The sequence below is a fragment of the Dendrobates tinctorius genome, unplaced genomic scaffold (assembly GCF_039654945.1).
Source record: "Dendrobates tinctorius isolate UK_male_01 unplaced genomic scaffold, ASM3965494v1 ptg000350l, whole genome shotgun sequence".
NCBI lineage: Eukaryota > Metazoa > Chordata > Amphibia > Anura > Dendrobatidae > Dendrobates > Dendrobates tinctorius.
In genome coordinates, this window is record NW_027362016.1 from 338,898 (window position 1) to 360,859 (window position 21,962).

A 21,962-nucleotide genomic window follows, 5' to 3' on the forward strand; every position below is an offset into this window, starting at 1 on the left:
CCTCCAGTCCACCATTTTCCTTCTGCCTGCATTCAGGAAGCATCTAATTTCTCTTCTCCCCTTGTGACAGCATCGCTGGTATGTATTTATGTTTCCTGTATCCAATTTCTGTCTCATATTAGCCTGCTTAATTAGTTCCCCCTGGTTAGCTATTAGTGCAGATGATGTATTATGTATATTTGAATCCCTGATGAACCCAGTACTGATTGTATGCATATGTTTTTGTTTGTAGTTTCACCACGCCAATATACCATCACGTTCAATAAAGCACAGATTCGACCTACAGTCTCCTTATTGGACCCCGGTATAGAGGTTTAGCTGCCTGTATAAGCTACATGAATTCTGCTTCATTTAGTGAGGACAGAACGCCATACGTGTTCTGCAGGACTGGTATCTACCACTATATGGTCACCATATCAATGTAGGTCATTGCATAGAGATTATTTTCATTAACAGTGCGGTCATCTGCTGAGGTTCTCCTACATCCACTATTAGGGGGCGTCACCCAGTTGTAATCAAGGTTACCTGGTTAGGGGCTCAACAAGCAGGCAAAGATGCTTACCTGCTGAGGCCACAGAACAAATGCACTAATAAGGTGCAGCGGACCCAATGAGATGGCACAGGTGCAAAGCATTTTTCTGTGTGACCACTGCCACATACAGATTACATTGTTTGTGCACCATTATACCAAGCGGCCATTTCCTGATTGTAGGCTGGCTGCCTCATCAGGGATTTTTGCCCCTGTGCCATATTATTGGGTCCGCAGCACCTTGTTAGTGCATTTGTTCTGTGGCCTGGGCAGGTAAGCATCTTTGCCTGTGTGCTGGAGTTTTTATCCAACTTAGTCTTTTTTGGGCGTTTTTCTGGTAAGGCCTCTTTCACACATCAGTTTTTTGCCGTCAGGCGCGATCCGGCTTTTTTTTGTAAAACCGGATCCGGCGAAATGCAATGCCGGATCCAGTTTTTCCCCATTGACTTGCATTAGTGCCGGATGGCATTGCGTTTCATCCGTTTTTTGCCGGATCCGGCTACTTGTCTCATTCCAGCGTCTGGAAAAAACGGCTACTGTAACATTTTTTGTCTCCGGCGAAAAAGCCGGAAGCGCCGGATCCGACGCTTCCGGCTTTTTGCTACAATGAAAGTCTATGGGCGCCGGAATGCGCCGGATCCAGAAAAAGACGGATCCAGCCACCGGATCCGTTTTTTTAAGTCTGCGCATGCTCAGATCCAACTGGCCAGCCCCCAGGAACAGATATAACCTGCTAGATGGATCCGGCAGAAAAACGGATCCGTTTCTACAGTTCTCCAAAATTTATGCCGGATCCGTTTTTTCTAAAAATAGCCGGATCCTGCCTGACGGCAAAAAACTGATGTGTGAAAGTAGCCTTAGGGGCCCACTCAGAAGTTTCTCCCCTCCCCAAACTGTAGCTACGCCTCTGGCCGGAGCTGAAGGTTTCCAACCACCGCACCTAAAAAAATACAACTTCAGTTGTCTGCTCTGCCCTCAGAGCCGCTGCAGCTCTATTCATGTAGCGCGAGCTTTTCCATTTATGACTTTTTGAAAAGCAAAAAATGTAAATAAATAAAAGCGGGATCTGTGTGATCACATGACAGTGATTATCTATGGTCAGACTCCATAGAGGCGCAGACACAGCTGAGAAATACAGGCTCTGGTGATACAGGGGGCTGCTCGTCACCGTGTGTACCCTCCACTATCAGAGCAGGCACTGCGCTCCGCTCACAGCCCCAGCGCGACACCTCGCGTCGACTGCCTGTTACTGCAGTAGCTTGTCCCACCATGGGGCTAGCCAATGAGAGCAGGAGTGGAGAACAAATACGTGCGGCAATTGGCCAACGAGGTGGGCGGAGTTTCAGATAGCGTTCCACAATTGGCTACTGCAAGGTCACCTGATTCTGTGTGGGCGTGACTTCATTGGATTTGTTGACATTGCTGGAGACGTCTTCTTTCTTCAGTCTAGGCTATTGCGGCTGGGGAGAGACTTTGGGCGATGGCGGTGTACGAGTGCGCGGTGTGTCGCCGCACTGTATTTTCTGGTCGCAGGAAACATGTCTATGAGAAAGGTCACCGGCAGCGGCTGACGTGTGTGCTCCGTGCCTTCAGCGATAAGGTGAGGTATATAGAGGAAATGGCGGCTCGGCTGATGGAATGGCACAAGCCGGGTGTATGTGTCACAGCATACAGTACTGGAAGAACCAGTGCAAGGGGAAGCCAGGAACCATGCAGCCAATCAGGATGCAGCTTTCAGTCTCGCCAAGAGCTGTAGAAAATAAGAGTAGGGATGTGATTGGCTGTTTGTGTCTGTCCTGGCTGTGAGCCCTCTCTGTGACTGTGCTGCCCCAGGATGGCTGCACAGTATCCCATACACAGCTGTGTAACACTGTCCGTTTACTGTGCGCTGACACTCCTGTTTGTGTCTGTCCTGGCTGTGAGCGGTCTCTGTGACTGTGCTGCCCCAGGATGGCTGCACAGTATCTCATACACAGCTGTGTAACACTGTCCGTTTACTGTGCGCTGACACTCTCCTGTTTGTGTCTGTCCTGGCTGTGAGCGGTCTCTGTGACTGTGCTGCCCCAGGATGGCTGCACAGTATCCCACAGTGTGCGCTGACACTCTCCTGTTTGTGTCTGTCCTGGCTGTGAGCGGTCTCTGTGACTGTGCTGCCCCAGGATGGCTGCACAGTATCCCATACACAGCTGTGTCACACTGTCCGTATACTGTGCTGTGCACTGACGCTCTCCTTCTGTTTGTGTCTGTCCTGGCTGTGAGCCCTCTCTGTGACTGTGCTGCCCCAGGATGGCTGCACAGTATCCCATACACAGCTGTGTCACACTGTCCGTATACTGTGCTGTGCACTGACGCTCTCCTTCTGTTTGTGTCTGTCCTGGCTGTGAGCCCTCTCTGTGACTGTGCTGCCCCAGGATGGCTGCACAGTATCTCATACACAGCTGTGTCACACTGTCGTATACTGTGCTGTGCACTGACACTCTCCTTCTGTTTGTGTCTGTCCTGGCTGTGAGCCCTCTCTGTGACTGTGCTGCCCCAGGATGGCTGCACAGTATCCCATACACAGCTGTGTAACATTGTCCGTATACTGTGCGCTGACACTCTCCTTCTGTTTGTGTCTGTCCTGGCTGTGAGCCCTCTCTGTGACTGTGCTGCCCCAGGATGGCTGCACAGTATCCCATACACAGCTGTGTAACACTGTCCGTATACTGTGCGCTGACACTCTCCTTCTGTTTGTGTCTGTCCTGGCTGTGAGCGGTCTCTGTGACTGTGCTGCCCCAGGATGGCTGCACAGTATCCCATACACAGCTGTGTCACACTGTCCGTATACTGTGCGCTGACACTCTCCTTCTATTTGCGGCTTTCTCGTAGGTGGCCGCTGCACGGAAAATGATTAAAGGTGCCACAGTGGAGAAGTATCACCCCCAGGAGCACGAGCAGACGTTCTGGTGTCACTGCTGCGAGGAGGAAGTGAAGAAGCACACGAGTGATGGCAGCCTGACGGTGCTGTTCGGAGGGTTGCTGGAGCACTTTTGGAGGTAAGGTTGCACTACATGTGGCATGGCATCACTTCCTGCAGACTGGAGGGCTATGCTAGGGATCTGAGGTTCTCCCCTACACATAGGATAGGTGATGACTTCCGAGGGTCTATCCTCTGTGGCCCCTCCAATTTTGACACCTGAAGAGCCCCATGTGGATGGAGTAGAGATGGATCATGCACACTGCTGCCTCATACATTATGAAGAGCTGCAAACACTGTGATTGGCCATCACTGGCATTCCCATAGAGAATGGATGGAGTGTCAGTTTTCATGATTACCCACTGGTCCGTGCTCACATGGTTCTCTGGGTTGGTGGGGGGCCATAGTAGTCCAACAATCGGGAAGTTATTGCATATCTTATGGGTTGGGACTTCTTTCCAAACTTGAGGATTTATTCCTTATTGTATTTAAGATTTCTTTCTTGTAAGAAGATTTGCTTGTTTACTCCATTATAGTTATGTAACTGATTTATCTGTTTGCTGCCATTCAGAAAATTGGAAGTGATTGGTATAGATAATCTGCAGCATGTTAATTCATCTATAGGCGAGATTCACACATGCTTATGTCAGGGTCTGACCATGGATCACGATGTAGGCTTCCACCAGTCACCCAAAGTCTAGACTCGTAGGTGTTTATGAGGCTGCTGCCTTTAGGGCCTGTAGACCAGCGGCCATCCTGCATCTGGGTCTGTGCTCAGATCCTGACAAGGATGTGTGAATGCAGCCTCAACTAATAATTCACATTGGCAATTGGCCACTGCAGCCAGCCAGTCAGCGATTCCTGCACTTGGACAGATTTATAAGATATTATAAATAGGGATGAACGGACCCACAGAAGTTTGCGTTCGACCGAGCTGAAGTCTAACCTTCAGTTTGTGCATCGGAACGTGAACCCGAATCCCATACAAATCATTGAGGTTTCAAACTTTGGAGCTGGAATCCATCTATTGCTAATTATAAATAATAGTTTTTCTAAAGATCCATTTACACCCTATGATTATCAGAATGAGTATTCCTATAAGTGCTTTTTTCACAATAATCTTTCAGTGTAAACAGGCTGCTGATGACCTGGTGAATGAGCAAAACGTTTGAACGTTGTGTGAATTGATCTTTTGGTTTCACAAAAGATCATTGTTCTCGGTAACACATGTTATATATATATATATATATATATATATATATATTATGTATATGTATCAAGCCACCCCCGCTCACCATAGTCCCGCCCACTCCGCATAGCCACACTCGGTTCACACGCAAAGCCCCGTATAATTAATATCTAAAAATACACATACATACATCTTTTAGATGGAAGCCCAATGCTATTGCAGCTATCCAGTCTTTCCCCATGTCCTGACTTCTCCCATCTGTGCTCTCTTCTTTGACCTATCTACTTCATGTGCTATCCCCCGGTCTGCTGTCTCTCTCCTTCCTGTGCTGTGTTTTTCTCTCATAATAATAATAATAATAATAATGTTCTGTCCCGTTTGAGCTATCTCTCTCACCCCTGTGTCTGACCGTGTACAGAACATACCACAGCTCCTGGGCAGGGGAGGAAGCAAAAGACAATTCTGACATTACAAGCAGTGATTGCAAAGGATACATTGAAATATTTTACCTCACAAAATGAATCCTCTGTGAGCCCCTGCTGTAATGTCGGTATTGTCTTTTGCTTCCTCCCCTGCCCAGGAGATGTGGTATGCTCTGTACATGGTCAGACACAGACAATTTTTAAAATGAACTTTTGTTTGTGGGAAAACTCCTTTAATGTGACCGGCTTCCTCTGCCTGTGGACACGTCGCGCATCTGCCGTTGGGATCAGCCGAATGATTCACTGCGTCTGCGTGGAATTCACGCAGGCTCAGTGCGATTGTGTTCCGCTGGTGGTACCGTGCAAGAGTCTGCGTGTGTGTGTGGTGCGACTGTGTTCCCCTGGTGGTACCGTGTGAGTGTGGTGCATACGGTGTGTGTGTGGTGCAACAGTGTTCCGCTGGTGGTACCGCGCAATAGGTTGGTACCAGCAGCAGTTTCCATATTGAGACACCCATCACCTGGGTGTCCCAATATGGCGGTCGGTGAACTTCCTCCGCTTGGAATTCTGGGATACGGTGACATCTGGACAGAACAGGGAATGAAAACATTACAAGGCAATTATATAAATAGATACATGAGGATAATGCACACAGTGACAATTTATGTGCCATATAATCCTTATAATTTGTTATAACTAACCACAGCTAGTTACTATGCCCGGGCAACGCCGGGCTCTTTAGCTAGTCCCATATAAACTGCTTCCTAGAACAAAGGTGCCCTATCATAGATCGTCCGGTGATGTCTAAGAGCGCTGTTGTCTCACCGCCGGTCAGTACACTTTTACTTATTCATAGTCATTTAACGCTGCAAATTTCTCCATTTGGTTTCCCTGATGCTCAATCTGCTGAGTTGATATCTCCCTTTAATTCATTTTTAACTCCGGATCAATGTTTTATATCAGTGTGTAAAAGTGAAGCATTTCCTTCACAGGCCAGAACACGTTAGAGCAGTACACAAATACTGGTGGACGCATCAGGGGGACGTGAAGCTGAAGGCGCAGTTTATCCTTACAGAAGCAGAGTATGAACGGTGAGAGATTCCTACTGTTTCCTAAGACTCACTTTAACAACTATATCTTTTTTTTTTTTTTGAACGTAAAACCTATAGACAATCTGTGGCCCTGTGTGCGAAGTGTCAGAGCTGTACCTACTTGTGATAGGACTATAGTGTCTATACCCCCAGTAATAATACTAGGGATGGATAAATGGTGCGGTCACATAGGTGTACATAGAATAGAATAAATGGGTAGGTGGACATAGATGGGAAACCCTAAGTATTCTAAAACATAGCATTTATTACTAATTTGCTAAAAATAAAAAATACAAATCCTGAAACCCAGTGATCGATGATGATAAACAACATGTCGCCTCTCGTATTAAATGTAACACTGTAATATCTCTCACAGCGGTGTCAGGTCGGACAGCAGGTCGGCTCCTATAGACTTGAGTCCCATTATCCAAGAGGGATTCTATTCAGTTATCCGTCCGATAAGTGTCAGTAAGAATTGGCCATTTAAAGGCAACCTGACGGCAGGGTTTTACACCCTATAGTAACGTTTCCATAGTAAAGTACCTGAAATGATTATTTCCATAACATTCTATTCTAAGGGTACCGTTACACTTAGCGATGGACCAGCGATCCCGACAACAATATGGATCGCTGGTGCATCGCTAAGTGGTCGCTAGTGAGCTGCCACACAGGCAGATCTCACCAGCGACATCGCAGGGGTCTGGGGTCGCTACTTACCTGTCAGACAAGGCGATCCTGACGTCCTCCCGCCCGCGTCCACGCGTCGCTCGTCGGCGCCGCAGGAAGCGCCCGACGAGAAATGGTCCAGGACCTTCTCGTGCGATCAGCGATAATCAGCGGAGGTAAGTATCAGACATAGCGATATCGCTGCTGCGTCACAAAATCAGTGACTTTACGGCAATATTGCTAGCGATATTGCTATGTCTAACGGGCCCTTAATTCTGTGTCTCCTAATTCATCTGCCAATGAGCTGACAAGTGCAGGGGCTTGGTCTGTAGTTATGGCTCGCTCCCTCTTTCTCCTACCAGTGATCCATTGTTCTCTGCAATCTGCTTCCCCAGCCAATATCTCACACAGGCGACATCATTCCCGTGGGCGGCACATAGTCCTCCACTATTCTTTGTCCATGCTCGCAGTCTCCTCTTATTATGGAGACCAGCATAAGCTAATTGATCATTCTTCAATAGATTTTTAAGACTTTACACCACTTTTCTCATTACATCTGGTAATTGATCTTTCTTGCATATTACGGTTTTCTTATGCTTATTTTCTGTAAATTAGGTATATTTGATCATGCCTGGCATTCTGTTTTTGCCTGCAGTTGTTGCTTGCTACATCTGATATATGGGCTTTTTGTCATAGCCTCATATATTTTTCTTTTGTGTGTTTTATTTACCTGATGTCTTAAGGTGGATTATTTATACTGCTATATTTGTTCTTTATATATATTTGTCTTTACCGTATAATGGTCCCCTATCTTTTTTTTGGTCAAAGTATAAGTGACTTGGTTACTTTTCTGAACATTGGAGGAGAGGTGTAAGTTCTCATATGAATCTACCTGGTGGAATAATTTTTAGCCATTGTGCATTTTATATGTTTGTTAAATAAACTCTTTTTCTGCATGATCAGGTAGGTGATCCTGATTTATTAGCACACCTTTTTTTCTTGTGTCCGTGGCAGTGATGGCGCCGGCATGAAATGGCAGGTCACAGAGGCTTGTGCATTGCTGCTCAATAACGGGGACAAAAGTGCCTCGATCTGGCGATCAGTGCAGGTACTAGCATTAGGACCCCCATGATCTGGAATATCTTGCCTGTCCTGCTGATAAATGAAAAGTTTTTCCAACCGGAATACCTCTTTATGGTCTGTGTAATGCAAAATCACTTGTCTTCTTTTTCTGTCCATAGGTTCAAGTCATCGGTCACCAAAGCCTTGGAAAGCTATGAGGAGACAGAAGACACTCTCATAAAGCAGGTAATGAAGAAGTAGATTGAATCCTTCCTGTAAACTACTGGAACTTGAGTAAGACTTGCTGTTCAAAATTATTTTCCGGATTTTTTTTTTTTTTTTTTCTGATTCTACAATTTAGTGCTCAAAGTAATTATACATGACATTACTGAGAAACCTTCAAACTTCTATCACTGTTATGTGTCTTGTTAAAGGGCAAGTCTCAGCAAAACCAAAGTCTTCCATGTGTTTCAGCAGAGAATTTCATGCATTGGGTTTTGCTTGTTTTGCTGATTTATCAATTTTATGACATGGTGAAAAACATTAACTTATCCCGCAAAAAAGAGAGTCAAGGGACAGCTTATCGGCAGATATACTGGAAAAATTATAGCTCTCAAAATATGGCTATGTAAGACTTGTTTTTTTTCAGTAAAAAAAAAACACAACAGGAAAACCTTATATAAATCTTGCATCGCTGTAATTGCACCCAAAGATTAATGTTGTCCAATCACTTATACCGCACGAGGAACGGTGTAAAAAATAAAACCCAATTCTTCATCTGCTGTTCATCTCCCAAAGATCGCAGTAAGGCTCGGCGCACATTTATCCTGTGTTCTAAACTGAACGTTTACACCAGGGTTTCCGTGTAAATCTCTCAAATATGCGATTCAGACAGAACTGCCGACAAAAAAAAATTCACTAAAATGAGGCAGATGGAGGCACTGTGGACTCTGTATGGCCGCCTATTATCAGAAAGTGTCTTGTCTTTGTAGGCCTGCATAAAAGTATCATTAGCCACAGTTTTGTGCACTTCTGAAAAGGACATCGATGATCATAGTCCAGATGGAGTCCACAGTAACTCTGCTGCCTCATTATAGTGAATGGCTCCCTCTCGGGGGTTTCATCTGAATCACGTCACTCACATATTTAGATGGAAACCCCAAAGTAAGTGCTTGGTGTAGAGCACAGGATAAATGAGATCCTAAATGTTATGTAAAATGTTCCTAACAAAAACTTCAACTCAATTAACAAAAAAGTAAGTCCCCACTCTGGTGTCATCTGTTAACTGAAATCTAGGCGACTTCCACATTACTGGTAGTACAAAGGCTCTGGAAAAGCCATATGACTCCTCACCACTCTAGAAGAAATTCTGCAAATTCTCTGCTCCCAAATCCAAATGCCTCCCGGTATTCTGAGCCCCAGAGTGCTTAAACCACATTCAGCATCCACATGTTTGGCATTTCTGTAGTGATTAGAGCCTGCCTAATTTACAGGTGCATGTCTCTAGAAGCATGAGCTGGGCACTACAACGTACTGGGCGCTACAATAGCAGATTTTCAATTTTCACTCTGCAACATCCACTGCTGCTTGTTTCTGGAAGACACCCTTGAAGTCAAAATCTTCACTACATCTGTAGATAAATTCCCTAAGGGGTATAATGTCCAAAATGGGGTCAATTGCACTTGGGGGGCTTTGAATATGGAGTCAGCAAACTATTCTAGGAAAATCTGCGCTCCGTTCCTCCGGTGTAAAAATCTAGTGTTAAAACAAAATTTTGGTGGTAAAAATGTATGTATTTTGTTCTTCCCTGCCCAATGGTATAAAATTCTGTGACCCACCCATGGTGTTAATATGATCACTGCACCCCTAGATGAATTCATTGAGAGGTGTAGTTTGCAAAATGGGGTGACTTAGTTTTTTTTTTTTTGTTTTGTTTTTGTTTTTTGTGCATTCCGTGCGCATGCGTTTTCTTGACACAGGTCGGACGGACCAAAAATGCAACAGGTTGCGTCCGGCGCGCCTAGGCGCACACTACAAAAAAACGCATGCGCATGAAAACGCATACGAACGCGTGCATACGCTAGACCATGAGCCCGCATGTTAAAGATAGGGGCGCATGGACGCACACTAAGCGCAGCGCTAAAAAATGCTAGTGTGAAACCAGCGTAACACAACATTTTTGTAAGAAACTTTTTTTTGTTTTTCATTTTCACAGATCAGCATTGCTGTAGAGCACCTGGGGGGTTCAAAGTGCTCCCCACACATCTAGATAAATTCCTTGAGGGGTGTCGTTTCCTGATTAGGCACATCAGGGGCTCTCCAAACGCGACATGACACCCACAGATCATTCCATCAAAGTCTGGGTTCTAAAACTTATCTCTTTTCAGAGGTCTGCCATGCACCCAAACGGTAGTTTTCCCCCACATATGGGGTATTTGCGTACTCAGGAGAAAATGGAACTCACAACAAAATTTGCTGTGCAATTTCTCCCGTTGCCCTTGTGTAAATAAAAAGAAAAAAAAAATATGGGGGCTAAAAAAAAGTTTTGTGGAAAAAAAGTTTTGTTTTTTTTTTCCCCACAACTCTACATTATAAAATTCTGTGAAACACCTGTGGATTAATGGTGCTCACCACAAATCTAATACAAATTTCCTGAGGGGTCTAGTTTCCAAAATGTGGTCACTTGTGGGTGGTTTCCACTATGTAGGCACATTAGGGGCTCTCCAAACGCGACATGTTTTCTTCTCTTGATTGCAACGATTTTTTGCATCAAAAAGTCAAACAGCACTCCTTCCCTTTAGATTGCCCTGCCATGTGCCCAAACAGTGGTTTTCGGGCACATATATCGGATATAGGTGTACTCAGGAGAAATTGCACAACAATTTTTGGGGTCTATTTTTTCTTATTACCCTTGTGAAAATAAAAAAAAAAATAGGGCTAAAGTAAATTTTTAGTGGCAAAAAAAAAAGTTGCAGATGTAAAGTGGTTTGTAGGAAATGTTGTTTATTAACTATTTTGTCTGATTTAAGGGCATAAGAATTTAAAGATTGAAAATTGCTAAATTTTCGCCAACTTTCCAATATTTGCACAAATGCGAGTGATATTGATCCATTTTTACTGCTATCATGAATGACAAGAAACAGGAGCATGAAGAGGATGTTGTGTTTTTTTTCAGATGGCTAGTGAGATCCGGGCAGCTGAGCAGTCCAGGATTCACCTGCTGATGACGGCCCTAGAGGTTTGTTTCCAGAGAGACCAAGAACAGTATCCATATCAAACAAGATCTAGTTGTGCCCTGTATGAGATGGCAGATGCCTTTTACATCACGGTGTGAGCGCCAAGTGATTTATTTCAGTTCTTCTGTGCAATCTATGTATAAAATCTATTGGGTTTCCGTAATAATCAACCTTCATCAGACATATGGATTCCTGAAGAAAGGGAATGGGGAAGTGCGCCATCCACCGCAGGAACCTCTGCTTCCATATGGTGCGGACTCTCTCTTCCCTTCTATTCCCTTTCCTCGGCAATCTGTCTGATGAAGGTCTTTTACAACCGAAATGTAACATTTTGTATGTGGACTGCCCAGGAGAATTGATAAGAAGACGGATTTACATCAACATTTGATTGCCAAGTTTTTTGTTTTTTTTTACTTTAGCAAGTAGCGGGGTATGACTCTTCTTGAGGTCGGGGCCCATTGGGAGTGATGAGCTGTATGGTATAAGAGTTAATGTACCCAAATCTGCAGGTTATGTAGGTAAAAGTCACATTTTTCCTATAGTGTTGGAGTGTTTTTTTGTCTTGGGTTATATGCACTTGGATCATATCCGCAGCAAAGATAACAGCTGCAGATTTTGTTGGGGCAATGATGGGTTCTTGCTGTGTACGTTACTTTTCGCTGCTCCTTTCTTCCTCAATGCTGCTGCTGTAATAATATACAGTGGGAACTTCAGGCAGAGGATCTGCAGCATTATGTGCACATGTCCTAAAAGAGTCAGGCTATGTTCACACATTGCATTTTTGCTTTACATTTGTTTTTTTGCAGGCAAAACCTACTCTCTTGGTAGTAAAGAAGCTGCTTACAAAAAGCAAGTTTTGCTGCGTATTTGTTGTGTGTTTTTTTTTTTTTTTTTTCTGCATTTTTATCAGGTAAGTTTGTCTCCTGTGCATAAAAAAACCATGATGCAACTTTTAGGTTTTTGCACCAAAAACGCTGCACAATCTGATTCTTTCCTGCATTTGCCCTTACTCATGGTGCAATTTTCAAACGCGGCAGTTTTCCGATTCAGTCAGGGAAAAAAAAAAAGCGTGTGCATGAGATTTCTGACATCTCATAGCTTTCGCTGGTACTGTAAAACGCAGCTTAAAATTTGCATTAAAAAACGCAGCAACAAAGCAACGTGTGAACATGGCTTAAGTGTATGGAAATCTTCATTTAAATATCACTTTAGAGGGATGCACCAAGAATAATAATGCAGGTATTTCGGGATTGGATGGTGTAGATGGCGGAGGCAGGACTGGTTCAGTAAATATATAGACTCTAGGCTTTGCGGTGCTGGCTTGGCACCTCATCAGATAACGCACAGAGGGAAATGAGTGGAATGGAAGAGGAATGGGAATATTGAGAAATGTGTTTAAAAAAAAAAAAAATGTAATTGAGAAAATGTTAATAATTCCTGAATAATACCCAGCCTGAAACGCAGCTTACTGCAGAGGAGGATGACACCTGGAAAGACAATGAGCCGCTCTCACGCAGGTAAGAAGGATCATTATCATTAATGCATTTTCCATTTTTACCCTATTAGGAGAGATTATAAAACAGAGGGCTTGTAAAAAAGATAGTCAAGTACTGTAGTCAGTCAATTACTAGTGCTGAGCGAGCGTGATTGGATAAGGTGTTATATAAGCATGCTCGGTGGCTAAGCTTGTGGGGATTCCCTGTTTGTTAGGCAATCCCTGCATCTGTCGAACAGCTGCAAGAGTCGAACATATTCGAGAACGCCGAAGTCACTCGGTTAGCAGCCGAGCATGCTCAGATAGCACCTTATCCAAGCACACTCACTCATCACGATCAATTACCCAATTGTGTGAATTAGTAATTTTGGTGGCTTTGTCCTCCAAGAACAGATTTACGGGACAGAGATTTGTCTAGTAAATTAAATGCATTAGGCCAAAAGCCCATCCTTTGTACCAGCTCAAGAGGCATATGTCTGGTAGTGGCCACAGTCTTGATGGATCTATCGGATTTTTTTTCAATTCCTCCCCTTATCCCCCCCCCCCCCAATCTATTGCAAATGGATGCCTTTTTAGAAAACCTAAAACCCATTCAAATAAAAGTGTCCTTAAGCTTAATGTTTTATTACCTTGTATGTTCCTCAGATGGAACATATACACTTTTATAGAGTTTACAGAGCTGAATTGCTCCACATACTGCATACATGTCGGCTCCCGGACCAGCAGTGCCGACCCCAGGCTTTCCAGGCTGAGCTTCTGCTTCATGAAAAATTCTTCTCACAATTCCAAACACTATGGGACGTTCCTACAAAGTTACCTTTTTGCCTATTTATTTAACATTGTCTTTTTTCTTTCTTAGCACAATGTCACCTGTAGACCTTGAAATGCCTGGCCCAAGCAACCAACAATTTCTTCCTAATGAAGCCACAATTATGGAAGAAAATTCACAGCTTACATTTCTTGGCCAGCAGGTAACATTGTCTGTATAATGTCAAGCTTTTTCCCTTTCTACATAAATCGTGGATCAATGTATTGGCCAGTTAGCATGGCATTGTAATGCTGGAAATGATGCCAGGAAGTCCGGTTTACAAATGGACGTGTTTTCTGATTTCTTCCATGAAGGGTAACTAAATACTGTGTGCCTTCTAATCCCATTAACACATGCAGCCTTATTATACAAGGATGTATAAGTTTTATAACCTTTAATACGCTCATCACATAGTAGACACATGCTGATAAATCAGCGAGCAGGTTGGTACACACAGATTTGTGATGAGCCATCCAGCCATTGAATATTTATGAATATATACAGTGCCTTGTGAAAGTATTCGGCTCCCTGGAACTTTTCAACCTTTTCCCACATATCAGGCTTCAAACATAAAGATACCAAATGTAAGTTTTTGGTGAAGAATCAACAAGTGGGACACAATTGTGAAGTTGAACGAAATTTATTGGTTATTTAACATTTTTGAGAAAAGCAGGCCCAAACCTGCCACCACCATGTTTGACAGTGGGGATGGTGTGTTCAGGGTGATGAGCTGTGTTGCCTTTACACCAAACATATCATTTGGCATTGTTGCCAAAAAGTTTGATTTTGGTTTCATCTGACCAGAGCACCTTCTTCAACATGTTTGGTGTGTCTTCCAGGTGGCTTGTTGCAAACTTTAAACAACACTTTTTATGGATATCTTTGAGAAATGGCTTTCTTGACACTCTTCCATAAAGGCCAGATTTGTGCAATGTACCACTGATTGTTGTCCTATGGACAGACTGTCCCACCTCTGCTGTAGATCTCTGCAGTTCATCCAGAGTGATCATGGGCCTCTTGGCTGCATCTCTGATCAGTATTCTCCTTGTTTGAGATGAAAGTTTAGAGGGATGGCCGGGTCTTGGTAGATTTGCAGTGGTATGATACTACTTCTGTTTCAATATGATCACTTGCACAGTGCTCCTTGGGATGTTTAAAATTTTGGAAATCATTTTGTATCCAAATCCAGCTTTAAACTTCTCCCACAACAGTATCACGGACCTGCCTGTTGTGTTCCTTGGTCTTCATGATGCTCTCTGTGCTTCAAACAGAACCCTGAGACTATCACAGAGCAGATGCATTTATACGGAGACTTGATTACACACAGGTGGATTATATTTATCATCATTAGTTATTTAGGACAACATTGGAACATTCAGAGATCCACAATGAACTTCTGGAGTGAGTTTGCTGCACTGAAAGTAAAGGGGCTGAATAATATTGCACGCCCCACTTCTTAGTTTTTGGAATTTCCACAAAAATTTAAGTCTAATATATAAAGCTCAGTATGTGTGTGTGTGTATGTATGTATTCACCAAACAATCTTGCCTATTATTCTTATCATTTCTATGGTGTTATCGTCCTTCTGTAAAGCTGGAAATAACACAATTTTTTTACCGTGCCGACACAGACCACTCTCTGACAGACTGCAGGAGGAGCCCAGTATCACACAGGATAGGATTAGATACACGGCTCAGCAGTCAGTATCACACAGGATAGGATTAGATACACAGCTCAGTAGTCAGTATTACACAGGATAGGATTAGACACATGGCTCAGCAGTCAGTATCACACAGGAGAGGATTAGATACACGGCTCAGCAGTCAGTATTACACAGGATTGGATTAGATACACGGCTGAGCAGTCAGTATTACACAGGATAGGATTAGGTAGACAGCTCAGCAGTCAGTATCACGCAGGATAGGAGTGGATACACAGCTCAGCACACAGTATCACACAGAATAGGATTAGATACACGGCTCAGCAGTCAGTATCACACAGGATAGGATTAGATACACGGCTCAGCAGTCAGTATCACACAGGATAGGATTAGATACACGGCTCAGCAGTCAGTATCACAGGATAGGATTAGATACACGGCTGAGCAGTCAGTAACACACGATAGGATTAGATACACAGCTCAGCAGAAAGTATCACACAGGAGAGGATTAGATACACAGCTCAGCAGACATCACACAGGATAGGGTTAGATACACAGCTCAGAAACAGGATGTGCCAAAGGAGAGAACATTTTTATTCCAAGAATTCCACTCATTCCATCTGATTTTGTTTCTTTATTTTAAACGCTTCCAGTTCTACTGCTATTTGCAATGTCCATTAACAATGCTCAGGGGACAGTCCTTGAAAGTTTTAGGGATCGATTTGCAATCTCCATGCTTTTCTCATGGTCAACTTTATGTGGTCTGTTCAAGAGTTGGAAATGCCAAAAATCTGTTCATCTTTGCACCGAAAGGGAAAACTAAAGATGTTGTTTATCAAAAGGCTCTTGAATGAGTTGAAAATAAAATACTATCAATACTTGGGTAATCGTTTAGTTAATTTGTGTTGCAAATCTGTAGTGTTGAATATATGATGTGAAATGTTTTTTGTGCGATATAATCATTATAATTTGTCATAATTAACCAAAGTTGGTTACTATGCGCAGGCAACGCCGGGCTCTTCAGCTAGTAACCAATACATTTTACTCAACTTAACAATTGTGTCCCACTTGTTGATTCTTCACCAAAAATTTACATTTGGTGTGTGTGTGTATATATATATATATATATATATATATATATATATATATATATATATATATATATATATATATATATATATATATATCTATCTCAAGAAAAAAAGGGCAGCACTACCAAAATGATATAGTAGGTGCAAAACCTATTCAGCAGTGTCCAAACAGCCAAATTAACAAAAGGAAAAAAAATAGGCAGCACATATATGTGCTGCCTATTTTTTTTTCCTTTTGTTAATTTGGCTGTTTGGACACTGCTGAATAGGTTTTGCACCTACTATATCATTTTGGTAGTGCTGCCCTTTTTTTCTTGAGAGATATATATATTATAATAATGAAGTGAAGGTTATCAAGGGATCAAGACCTAAGGATGTAGATTTCATGTGCAGAGTTCTATGTCTCTGTAACAAAATATATTGTAGGGCATATCTATCTGTGGATGTTGGGATTTAATCTGATTGTACGAGGTATTGCATTCTAGAGACCTGGTGCAGCACTAGGAAAGCTTGGGAGGTGGGAGAATGCAGAGTACTGGCCGGGAGGCAGGCACCGATGTAGCGATGTAGGGAGGCACTGCTGAGGTCTTTTAGCTTCTTCCTCTTGCCACATTCACCTCATGTCACAAGAATGATGGGCAGGTGAAACCACAGTGGGTAAGGGTTTAATCTGCAGGAAGTTGCCTGTTGCCAGAATCATGGACTCCTAAGCCCTGTGACTTGTTTCTTTAGAATGTGAGTAATTGCTTTGAAAAATCAGCTGAAAACATTTTGTCCCATACCAAAAGGGGGGCCCAACAATGTGTAGAGGGTGGTCCCGTTCCTCTGGGCCTCGTTCTCTACGAGCCAAGATTAAAAGCCATTGTGGCTAGCTCATCCTGTCCATGCATTACATGAATGGGCAGCATCAATGACTTTTGTCACCTGAGGCAGGAGATGCAAACAGAATGTGTTGCTACTGGCTGTTTCCTCCATCGATAATAGCTGGGCCCGGGGGCAGAGTTGCGGGGTCTGCAGACATAATTTGATAAGGACAGTTCTAAATGTTGGAAAACTTGTTCCAGACTCCTTGAATCTGCAGTATAACCACTATGTGTGCTTCACTGAGCAGGCAAGTGCAATTCTCTCCTTACGGCGGCCATGTGAAGTTTTATTTTTAATGATTAATTTGGGCTCCCGTGGCTGCCATAGTGTACGAGTATGTGGAACAGAATAGGTCAGGTGCTATGATAACCAGGTTGCATTGGTTAAGGCCTCATTGGACATGTGCAGAGACCCCTGTGGGATGTTGGTCGCCTACAGGATTCCTCAGGAGCTCAGAATGACCTTCATTTAATAATATTCTTGTAGTATGGAGTCCATGTGCTCTGTACATGAACCTGCTGAACATGAACATGTCTCTGCACGTCATGCAGTACCAGAGATTGGTGATATGTCCTATGCCATGGTGCAGCCTCTAGGTTATATATTTTTTTTTTTTTTTTTTATAGTCCCTGTATAAATTGTATCTACTACTTTTTTTTTAATTTTTTTATTACTGTGCTGTTTTTATCTCGATAGGTGATATCTGATAGAGGAAATGTTCACACAGGTAAGAATGAAACCGTGTTTTGTTACTCTGAAGTATGAAGGAAATCCTTGTAAACATGCCATCGCAGACAGAATTTACACCCTGTTTGTATATCTGCTCCAGTGAGGGATAGAAGCCTCGATTTTCCCCCCCCAGAATGTGAGCAGCAATCTAGTAAGACTTCATACTGGTCCTCTATTGGATTTCAGACATGCAGAATCCAGTGTGTTTGTCAGATTGTGGATGATGTCACTGATGAAGAGGCTTAGCAGATTCTTCACTAGCATTGTGCCTACTACACCACAAATGACAAGAGCTGTCATTTTATTAAGAAATGTGTCCTTTTCAGCTTATTTTTTTTCCCCCCACACAGAATTGAATGGGGGTATAGATGGTGGTGTATGGCTGCTGGCAATCCATTCATGTCTATGGGGTAAACTATACAAGTTGTCTCTACAGAGAGGAAGAGGACTTTAAGTCTAGTGCCACCTATTGCAAGTAGCAATCCGAAAAGTCAATATCGACCCTTTTAATGAGCCTTGCCACAAGACATGGGATAAAAGCCACACTGGAATATCAACTTGCAGACACCTATTTTGGGATGTTGCCCCTCCTCCGTGCAAAGCATGAGATCTGGGTTGGCTGTATGAGAGGCCTCCTACTAGAGTCTACAGGGTAACGTTTCTCCTAGTTGAGACTGAGTGACATTCCAGGGTACGTAAGCATATGGGGTTGAGTGAGATGGCCAAGTGCTGTACTTTGCGACCTACGTCTGTCCAATAAACCCTGAATAGTATGGCAGCAGTCATGGGCAACCATGTCAAAGTATTTAGTTCTAACTGCAGTGATGAGGAACAGGATATTTGGACTCTCATTCTCATGATCCAGAAGGTGCTAGTGGTGGGGCCACCAACCATTTTTTGGAAAGTTGACAAATGTCTTGGGGGGGGGGAAAACCCCATAAGACACTGACTAAACATGCTGCGTTATTAAAAATCAAATGACCGTATAGCTATAAGACCAGCTAAAGAATAGTCTTCTTGTCTCCAATTTAAATATTTTTAGGTGCACTTCCACCCTGGATGCTGCCTGATGAAGATGTGAGAAAGTCTCAGTGTATTGGACCTCCGATTGAAGGATTTTTAAAGCACAGTAAGAACACCTACGTCTTCCCTACTGGAATATTGAGAAATCTGTTTTAGGGAGGGACAAAAGGGTAATTTTCAGAGCCACTAAACACTAGTACATTACACGTGTATGCCTAGAAGACACACTCCATGATTGTCTTCTTACTCCGTTCTGCACCATGAGGACTATGCTAGCCCTTCATAGTAATGGTGTAGACACAGGCGCTCCTTGGTCGCCTGCTTTATTTTATACAGCTGTCGTGCTAATGGCTGGAGCAAAGAAAACCGTATCTGGGTTTTTTGCTCTTGGTTTCATATGAGAGCCAGTGGTCTAACTATGACCCCCCAGGTCTGCCATCTTGGTACCCCTCAAGGGATCCCTGTCAACATTGTGCTGATGGGTGTACTACACTGCAGTACAGAGGGCCCATACGTGGCCAAGTCCACTAGTGGGACAGAAGGCAAAAGGGAATGTTGTAAAATATTGTTAGAAAAATTCCCAATAAAAGCTATAGAACTACACCTATTTTGTTGCATCCATAACAACTGTCCGTCACCTTAAAAAACTATGTTCACTGCTGTTTTTTTTTTTTCAGTTCCCAAGTAAAAGTTGATAAAACAGTTTGCATTTCTTCATGCAGAAAAAAAAAGTGTTAACAATGTACCCGGTACATTATTCATTTGCTTTTTTCATATGCACTCAGTTGACAAAAAAAAGCTAGTAGAATTGACATTCTGCGGTTTAAAAAAAAATAAAAAAAAAATTGTAAGATAAAAAGCAGCATGTGACCGAGATTTTAGAAATCTCATTTATTTCAGAGAGCTTGTAAAATGCTGTTTTTCTCTGCTCAAAAAATGCACCAAAAGTGACGTGTGACACCAAAATGGTGTCGTCCTGGGAAAAAAAAGCTTTTTTTTTTTTTTTTTTTTTCTCTGTGGCTAATGCTGAAAGAAAAATATAAAAAAGCTTTTTTAAATCAAACGACAAGTAGATTGTGGATGTGAGTTTATTTTTCCCCCCTCATTCTTCCTCCTGTACAGCAGTTTATGTCCGGACTGGTAATCGGCAATATTGTGTGTAGGGGGTCTGTACTCCCCTCTATGCCAGCTTATAGGATAGTGACGACACATTCTGCACTTTTGTTTTAACAGAGGAGAAGATGATGTTGAAGAAGCTTCCTCCAAATAGAGTGGGAGCAAATTTTGATCACCATGCACAAACTGATGAGGGCTGGCTTCCATCCTTTGGCAGAGTGTGGAACAGTGGACGTAGATGGCAGTCACGGTTAGTAGGGGCTTAGGTCTGAGAAATCCAGTGGGATTATGTTACTGTAATAAAAATGTGCCTGGTGACATATTCAACAAGCACTGTAATTTGCCAAATCCTGATGTGTGTAATGTGCACACAGTTAGCATTCAGCTCTGCTTACAACTTCCAATGGTTGGTAAACTACTAGAAGTATGAGATTTGCTTCCTTGTGGTCACATTTTAACTAGAGTCTCAGCCATATGTGTCGGGAGAACATTGCGAGATGTGTCCCAAGACCTAGTCTACAAACTGCATTTTTGTGGTCATGTGACAGCCGCTGGCAGCAGCAAGTGGGTGTATCACACACTGTACATTATGCAGCGCAATGAGGATGCCGTCCGTGGAGGGCCACAATGCAGCCAAACACATTTACTGTCATTTTTGCCGGAAAACAGCATAAATTACTCTACAGATGTACTCCAAATCTCTGACTGTCGGAGATCTTTTATTTTTTTGATACATGCCCAAACAAGCATTGCACTAGATTTATTGAAATATAGTCATCTATAAATAAACCTGATGCCTAATAGGTCATTGAACTTTGTCTTAAAATTGAAGAGTAAAGAAAAGGCTCCCAAAGCTGTTAAAAAAAATAAATACATTAACAACTTCATGTAATAATTACAAATGGAAACTGCTTTTTAGGAAATCAATCCTGACTTGGTTGTATTTCACTTATTTTTTGTTTTTCTTGCAGACACCAATACAGAACAGAAGCCGGGAATAAAGGGGCGAAAAGAAAAAGGACGGAGAAGGCAAAAGTGTCCACGTTACATCCGTGAAACGCTATAGTTTATTTATGCTGTAAATATTGGCGAATTACCAAATAGCTGTTTTTCTTTTTGTAAAATTTTTATTAAATATAAGTCTGAAGAATGTCTAAATTAATAAAATGTTACTTTGAGACCTGCTAAGAGAAATTCTGACGTGTGTTAAAAGTTCAACCCGTTATTGGTGCCTTAGTATTACAATATCGGGGGACCATGCACAAATATCATTAGACTAGATGGAGGCCCGATGCGATAGGGCAGTAATGTCGCTATTGAGGCAGGCTTTGCAGTGTTGAGAATCTCTTCCCCTCATGTGCTGTCCTGTTTGAGCTGTCTCCCCCCTGTACTCTATCTCTCTCACCCTGTGTCTGACCATGTACAGAACATACCACAGCTCCTGGGCAGGGGAGGAAGCGAAAGACAATACTGACATTACAGCAGGAGATCACAGAGGATACATTTTGTGAGGTAAAATATTGTTTAAAAAATGTCAGTGAAATATTTTACCTCACAAAATGAATCCTCTGTGATCCCCTGCTGTAATGTCAGTATTGTCTTTTGCTTCCTCCCCTGCCCAGGAGATGTGGTATGCTCTGTACATGGTCAGACACAGACAATTTTTAAAATGAACTTTCATTTGTGGGAAAACCCCTTTAATGTGACCGGCTTCCTCTGCCTGTAGACACGTCGCGCATCTGCCACTGGGATCAGCCGAATGATTCACCTTGCCTGCTCGGAATTTGCGCAGTGCGACTGTGCTCCGCTGGTGGTACCGTGCAAGAGGCTCCGTGTGAGTGGTGTGACTGTGTTCCACTGGTGGTACTGCGCAATAGCTTGGTACCACCAGCAGCATCACCTAGGTGTCCCAATATGGCGGTCGGTGAACTTCCTCCGCTTGGAATCCTGGGATACAGTGACATCTGGACAGAACAGGGAATGAAAACATTACAAGGCAGTTATATAAATAGATGTCCCGCCTAT

At 43.0% G+C, this 21,962-nt stretch overlaps 1 protein-coding gene across 1 annotated transcript; it reads left to right on the forward strand.

Moving 5' to 3' along the window:
* Positions 1-1,928: 1,928 nt before the first annotated feature.
* On the forward strand, positions 1,929-21,115 carry CENATAC (centrosomal AT-AC splicing factor). Its single transcript, XM_073562395.1, has 11 exons — positions 1,929-2,129; positions 3,398-3,564; positions 6,089-6,187; positions 8,095-8,161; positions 11,091-11,153; positions 12,604-12,668; positions 13,506-13,617; positions 17,766-17,796; positions 18,841-18,927; positions 20,055-20,187; positions 20,909-21,115. Exons 1-11 carry the CDS (start codon positions 2,010-2,012, stop codon positions 20,991-20,993), a joined length of 1,029 nt encoding a protein of 342 aa, XP_073418496.1. The 5' UTR covers positions 1,929-2,009; the 3' UTR covers positions 20,994-21,115.
* The last annotated feature ends 847 nt before the right edge of the window (positions 21,116-21,962 follow it).

Coding starts and splice junctions, on each gene's coding strand:
- CENATAC (XM_073562395.1), top strand. CDS start 2,010: ATGGCGGTGTACGAGTGCGCGGTGTGTCGCCGCACTGTATTTTCTGGT. Junction 3,565..6,088: donor TTGCTGGAGCACTTTTGGAG/GTAAGGTTGCAC, acceptor TTTCCTTCACAG/GCCAGAACACGTTAGAGCAG. Junction 20,188..20,908: donor GGACGTAGATGGCAGTCACG/GTTAGTAGGGGC, acceptor TTTTTCTTGCAG/ACACCAATACAGAACAGAAG.